This window comes from Nerophis ophidion, linkage group LG09, assembly GCF_033978795.1.
Source record: "Nerophis ophidion isolate RoL-2023_Sa linkage group LG09, RoL_Noph_v1.0, whole genome shotgun sequence".
In the NCBI taxonomy this organism is placed as follows: domain Eukaryota; kingdom Metazoa; phylum Chordata; class Actinopteri; order Syngnathiformes; family Syngnathidae; genus Nerophis; species Nerophis ophidion.
The window spans coordinates 36,298,930-36,306,350 of record NC_084619.1 but is presented as its reverse complement, the minus strand read 5'-3'; the positions used below and the strand labels follow the sequence as shown (position 1 = coordinate 36,306,350).

At 38.0% G+C, this 7,421-nt stretch overlaps 1 protein-coding gene across 2 annotated transcripts; it reads left to right on the top strand.

Moving 5' to 3' along the window:
• Positions 1-1,608: 1,608 nt before the first annotated feature.
• LOC133559293 (transmembrane protein 229B-like) lies at positions 1,609-7,035 on the top strand. 2 transcript variants are annotated; one of them, XM_061910914.1, is made up of 2 exons: positions 1,609-1,739; positions 6,147-7,035. In XM_061910914.1, the coding sequence occupies exons 1-2, from the start codon at positions 1,703-1,705 to the stop codon at positions 6,611-6,613; spliced, it is 504 nt and encodes a 167-aa protein (XP_061766898.1). In that variant the 5' UTR covers positions 1,609-1,702; the 3' UTR covers positions 6,614-7,035. The 2 variants fall into 2 exon arrangements, with proteins under 2 accessions (XP_061766898.1, XP_061766897.1); XM_061910913.1 differs by having other exon boundaries at positions 1,611-1,754; positions 6,147-7,034.
• Positions 7,036-7,421: the final 386 nt, after the last annotated feature.

Sequence of the window (7,421 nt, the reverse complement as noted above, 5' to 3'; positions counted from 1 at the left end):
GGGTAATTAAGTTAACCTGTTTGTTATGGAAAATAAATATAATCTACATACAAATCTCTGAGCCACAATCATAACATCTGAACAGGCAATTTCTGAGGTAACAGCAGAAACATTATTTTTATCAGGGATCTTATATTTAAAAAAAACTATATTATAGGTAGTGGGCTGTTTTAGGGAATTTTTGATCAAATTATCCGTAGTAGCAATATTAATAATGTTGTGTTTATTCTGCATAGTGCACTTAAAATAATTATGACCATATCTAGGAATTGATATGATGGGAATTTTCCGATTGTTCGCTTGGTGCTTTGATAAACTGAACGCATATACATGGTACTACATTGCGATGTTATGAGCCAGGGAAAAAAAGAACTACGATACCCAGCATGCAACAGGAGTGACGAGCATGCGCGGTAGCCCGGTATAGGTTGTGTCGCCATGACGGCATCTTGTATGTTGTGATATGCACGCTCTGAAAGTAAACGTTAAGAACTCAGCCAACACGCCTCGTCTGCATTATTCATAAATAGACAGACAACACATATATTCCGGTGCTTCACAGGCCGCTGGATGTAGCCGGCAAAGTATTCCCATGCTAGCTAGCAGGTCTAGCAAGCACGCGTCATTCAGTCCAAAACGGCCCGATCTATCCACATTCAGAATTGTCTGGCGGTCGTAAGTGATCCCGGAGTGACCACGCTGTAAGCCAGCCATGAAATTTGCAGAATTGTCCGGTATTTTTGCCAAATGTTCCATCTCTACCAAGAGCCCCTCGACGTCGGGCGACGCCATCTTGTTAAGAAAAGGCGTTAACAAAATAAAAGCATGTAAACAACATACGCAAATGTGCGATAAAATAATTGTCGGCGTTAATAGATTGATGAGTTAACTCATAATTAACGCATTAATTTGCCCACCCCTAATATATATATATATATATATATATATATATATATATATATATATATATATATATATATATATATATATATATATATATATATATATATATGCTGTTAAAGGAAACTAATATTTTATTCTGAGTCTTTAAATTAGTTTGGTTGTTGATGATTTGTGTTTGGTTTTGTATTGTGTAGTTATAATTATATGCTTTTACTTGTAATTTGTATTGAGTTTGGGGACCCCAGGAAGACTAGTGGGTTGTTGTGGCAACCAGCTAATGGGGATCCTTAATCAAAAATAAAACTCCAAATCAAATTGAGCACTTTTTAACTGCTTTTACAAAAGAATGAACAATACAAGTGGGGTTAGATTTAGAGCCAATCATTAACTTTTATCATCATTATTGACAAACCCAGCTCCTGGGTGCATTGTTAAAAGTGAAGCTCACCCAATAATGACTCAAGGCTTCTTTAAATAGGGCTTCAATGTACAAAATTCATGATCTTATATTTGTGCAAGTGCATTGATTGAGGCTATGAAAGGCAGCATTCACAGGAAAGCCCATCAGATCAATACTGGCATTTGTACCACACACATCGATTTGAACTTGTCGTACAGATTTGCTTCCTGGGTTTCTCCCTCTGTCCTCGACCTCAGTCTGTCACAGGAACGTCCCTGTCAAACATGGATCAGCTTAATGTTTAGCTCAAGATACACTCGTGTACACACTCACACACACACACACACATACACACAGAGGGTGACTAAAAAGGCAGAGGGACACATATGCTGCCTGAGGATGGAGGCGAGAATACTACATGGGAGGAGAATACAAGGTAGTGATGACCCAGGTGAGAGTTATGACTGTTAATGGCATTTTTAGTCTGTTCTATGGCTGCAGATGTCCACACTTTGTGACTTGTTATAGCATTAATTAGCACTGCGATGAAGAAAGTAATGAAACAAGCAGCAATGATACTGTATGATTTTAATTATCCGTGTCATTTTAAGAAAAGACATGGTAACATAGAAGTGATAGTCGCTCAATACGTTGTTGTTCTAAATGCAAACCTATTTCCAAGTCTTTAATTAGTTAAGCTGAGATCACAGCCTGTTAATCCTAATTACAGAAGTGCTGTCAATCCTATGAGGCCCAGGCAGTAGAGATAGGCCAAATGGGTAATTTCCTCAGGGGTACAACAAGGATGAGGGAGAAAAAAAGATTTTAATTTATTTTTGCTCAGTGCTTATTTGCTCACCATATCAGGTGTGTCATATGTCGGGATAATGCCACCCATGAAGTGAAAAAAAACAAAACAGTGAGCAACGATGACAGATTATCATCACAAGTCAACACTTATCAATCAGTACTTAATTTATTTGATTTCTCAAATAGTTTGGCTCTAAATACGCCTCCAACAGCCCATGAAAACACCTTAATCCAATTGTGTTAGTTTTTTGAAAAGTCAGACTAACACACCCGCAGGTCTGGGCCAATATTCGATAAATCTTTGGAAAGTCCCGACAGTTAGTATTATTGAACCGCCATTCATAACTGCACTTATACAGACGGACTGACTGCCGCTATCTTAAATGCTAACATGTAAACAACAGACATAGCGTCTTTCCCCATTATGAAATGTCATTCCCCAATCAAAAACTGTACAAGCACAGTGGTGTTTAAAAAACTGAGAGACGGTATTTACATTAAACAAAAAATGTGCTGTTTTTTTGCAAAGTGATCGATAAACACGACAAGTTGAAACAGGCGGACACGAACTGCGTTCAAAAGGAAGTTAACTCACTTGACGTCACAAATCTGAAGTGAAACAACTGACCAATCTTATCAATCTAAGATAAAAGATAAACATATTTAAATACACAAATAAAAATCATGTGGCTCTTATGAAGCCAAAACAATATTTGATGTTTCTTCTGCCGGTAAAGTATATTGTGTCTATCTATTCTAGTTAATAAAAAATAAAATGCGGTAATAAAATGTAAGTGTGTGTATAATTTTTTTTTGGAGCACATTCAACAACATCACGATAATAATGATAACCGTGAGCATTTTGGTCAACTTTATGTCATTTAGAAATGTTATTTATTATTTTGGTCCATTTTTTTTTCATATTTGAGGGTCTCTCACCCCCTGACAGAACCGATTTTGGTTGTGATTTTTTTTATTCAAGTGCAAAATTTGGCTTACAAACATTATGTTGTATTTGTATTATTTGTTGGTTTTATTTAGCTTGATGTTTAACAGTTTGCAATTCAATTGCAATGTCAAATATATGAGATATACAACTTAATTGCATTTGAAGTGGTACACCTCCATTATTATTATGTATTGTCATTATATCAGTGGTTATTTTGGTCGCAAAAAATATTGGCAATTGTATTGTTTATCGACAATAATTTGTAGGTCAATATATTGTTGAGCAAAATTTGTTATCGCTCCAGGCCTACACACCTGGATTAAGCGATTGGAAATCAAATCTCTTGAGTGGGTGGGTGTGTGCGACCCGGAGAGGACCCGTCTTATCCCGCGTGCCAGTCTCAACACCCAGGATACAACCCGGAAGCAGATACTAACCAATAAAAACATAGCAACAATTGTCATGAAGAGGATACTTTTTATTTGCTTCACAAATTAAAAGAACAAAAGATTTTGAAGTGCGTCATAGTAGAAAAAATAAACAGAGATTCATTGAAGCAGGTAGCTAAGGAAATGTAAAATGCCGGCTTAATTTGGACTCCCCAACGGAATAAGAATGAGATGAAAGATAATGAAGCAGGTATATTAAAGTTCACACAAACCTCTTCACGCTGCATTTGTGCACTCCATAACTGATTATCAATAACTGTATTCCGCACAGCTGACAAGATAGTCCAGAACAATAGCAACCTTCATCTTGAATGGTATCGACCGTAGCACGAACGGTCTTTCCCTTAGGATTTTCAACTCCTTCCATCAATCGAAAGCCTTATGTATGAACTCCGAGACATTCAAGAGTTTTGTTTCCGTGATTCTTTGTCCAAAAACTCATTTGAAAAAACTGTCTTTGTTTCGAATCTGCATCCGCCCCAATAGGTTCTTGGTAGTAGCGTCATGTTCGTAGCACAATCCAAGATCATTTTGTTGATACTGTCTGCTGTTTAACGTCAACAAGTTGTAACGATCCGCAGTTGGCTAGTGTGAAGTCATTATAGGAACATTAATTCATTTAACCACGCTTAAATGTGGGTTCCCTCCGGGTACTCCGGCGTCCTACCACCTCTAATGATATGCACCTGGGGATAGGTTGACTGGCAACACTAAATTGGCCCTAGTGTGTGAATGTGAGCGTGAATCTTTTTTAGCCTTGAAAACGCATGGATAGATGCATAGATAAATGAAATAAGAGCCCCCCAGTGTACAGGGAGGCACATGGTGTATGACCAATAGTCGCAATAGAGAGAGTGCATGGACACTTGGACTTTACACATAGGTGTCTAAATACAAAAAAACGAACTATTTGAGAAATCAAACTAATTTAGTGCATGGAAACGTAATGACTGTGAAAGAGGATATGAGCTCTAATGGGTACAAATTTGATTGGTAAAATTGATGTCCTATTGCTCAAAATGTGCGTGGAAGTTGTGAGTAGTATACAAAATTGCAAGAATAAATATGATCCCAATCTCATGAATCCTGGCATGTTCAAAGTGAGATTTGTAAAGGGCTGGCATGTGCTACCACACGCAACACATTAATAAATTGAGCACATATCGCATTTTTCGATCTAAATGTACAATTACTAACAACTGTTCAGGGCAGTGGTGTGCCATACGTGCCACCTCCAAACTTCTACTAAGATCCAAATTACAAGTGCTAAATAGTGTGTGCAAATCTTATTATTTGTGGGTGATTTTTTCAATTGATAACAAGTGCAAACTGCACTATTTAACTGAGGATTTTGTGTATATACGGGCTGTCACCATCGACACAGTCATTTCTCTCCACATTGTTGGTGTCATATGGTCCAACCTGTGATGTGTCATCATGTTGTTGACGTGCAGCGAACAAATAATAATATATATCACCTTTTTTGGGCTGTATTAAAGTGCGATCTGGACAACAGAAGCATGCTGAAGATACACTTTGGGAGACACTGCGGTGCATATTGCAAGAAGTTGTTTCCATATAAGACATACATGACAATAACATATTTCCTTCTGTATATGAAAACGAGATGCCCGGTGGTTGTGGATGCTGGTCGGCCAAATCCGACCCCCGAGCACCACGGGGAAGAGCAACAATGTCAGGGGAAATTTGCTATTTTATTCTTATCAGTTACGGAGCAGAAAGGTGCTTAGAATAAGTTTGCGGTAAAATTTCAAATCAAGCGGTCTTGGCATTCATTAATTGACATCTCAAGTGCACCTCTTTTCCCCCATTTTTATAATTTATAAAAATCAGACAGAATGTTTATCCATCTAAGAAAATAAAAAGAAAATAGAGCAACCCCATTTCCCCCCTAATCTCACTTTACAATACTCATAAAGCAATTGAAAACACACACAAACACAATACTAATAAAGGTGAATCACAAATTATCAGTATCAATAACAATTGTAGACTTCGACTAAGACTTAGACAAACTTTGTCTAAAATACAACAACACTTCCATTGAATCTCATAGCCTTGACAAGCTCAATGCAGCCAAAAGCACTACTATTTTAAGTTCATTGAATAGATAAAAACAAATGCATATCTTCCAAAGACATGCACCTGGGGATAGTCTGATTGGCGACACTAAATTGGCCCTAGTGTGTGAATGTGAGTGTGAATGTTGTCTGTCTATCTGTGTTGGCCCTGCGATGAGGTGGTGACTTCTCCAGGGTGTACCCGCCTTCCGCCAGAGTGCAGCTGGGATAGGCTCCAGCCTCACTGCGCCCCGGAAAGGGACAAGCGGTAGAAAATGGATGGATGGACTAGTTATCTAATCCAGAGTAAATGCATTTTTTTTTACTGATATCATCTTCATATTTTATGAGTCGGACTATTACCATCTATTAATTTCAGTTTTGTTGTATAATGCATTGCCAAAAATACATGCGCCTGAATGGGATCATGGTGATGGAAACCATACTGTGACATTATCACGACCCACTATTTTTTACACTTTTGACCAAGAAATGAAGTGTCCTGCTACACACGGGGACACTTACACATACTAAATTGGTTTTCTTGTTTTTAGGTCAAGTTAGCAATGAAGTCCAAACAAAGACTTGTACCCTGTCTGTACCGGCTCGTCTCTACGTGTATGCATTACACGGCTGTCTCTGCGAGGTGTGTTTCACCGCCGTGTTGGACTGGTGCAGCATCCAGGACAGAAGGATGATGGGATTCAGCAGTCTCTGGGCGCTGCCCATGTATGCCACTGCAATCTACCTAATGGAGAGACTGAGAAACTGGCTGCTGCTGACTCATCATCAACCACTGCCCGTGCGTCTCCTCACATACACTTTGTTCATTTACTTGTGGGAGTTCACCTGGGGAACTGTGCTCAGTTTGCTGAAAGCCTGTCCCTGGGACTACTCCGGTTACAAGTACAACCTGGGAGGACTGGTGACTCTGGAGTATGCGCTTCCTTGGGCACTCGCAGCCTTTATTGCAGAGCAGCATGTGATCAGAAACACTCTGATGATACGACTGTACTGGTGAACAACTACCATTTCGAAAAAAATTAGCTTCTGTCAGCAGCTAGAAAAAAAAGAATGGATATTAATAGAGGAACAAATCACATCAATATTGTTTATCATAAAAACCTTTGGGGTATCTCAGAAATTTTTGTATTAAATGTGAATTTTTTTCTGTTTCTGTAAATGTATTTCTTAATTTTCAACTGTTGTCAAAGAAAGCTCTCTTTTGAGTATATGCACTACAACATAATTAGGGTGGTATAGGTTAAAGGTAATGTTGTCTGTTGTTGGAACTGATGCAAATCCAGTACTCATAACTTTTTTTAAACTTTCATTTCGATAAATACTATCTAAATAATAAAAGTGAACAAATGCAGTGGAAATATTCCAATGAAGAAAAAAAGACAAACGTTATTATTTTATGCATATTTATATATATATATATATATATATATATATATATATATATATATATATATATATATATATATATATAAATGGTAAATGTCAAAAAAAAAAAAAAAATATATATATATCCCTTGTTTCCCTTCCAACATGACAACGATCCAAAGCATACAGCAAAGGCAACAAAGGAGTGGCTCAAGAAGAACCATATTAAGGTCATGGAGTGGCCCAGCCAGTCTCCGGACCTCAATCCTATTGAAAATCTATGGAGGGAGCTGAAGGTCCGAGTTGCCAAGCGACAGCCCACCAACCTGAATGATCTCGAGAGGATCTGCAAAGAAGAGTGGGCCAAAATTCCCCCTGATATGTGTGCTAACCTTGTGGTTAACTACCACAAACGTCTGACCGCTGTGCTTGCAAACAAA

Bases quoted from the DNA above. Each gene is read 5' to 3' on its own strand.
- LOC133559293 (XM_061910913.1), top strand. From the start codon at position 1,703: ATGGAGGCGAGAATACTACATGGGAGGAGAATACAAGGTAGTGATGAC. The intron at 1,755-6,146 runs GTGAGAGTTATG...TCTTGTTTTTAG, and splicing joins ACAAGGTAGTGATGACCCAG to GTCAAGTTAGCAATGAAGTC.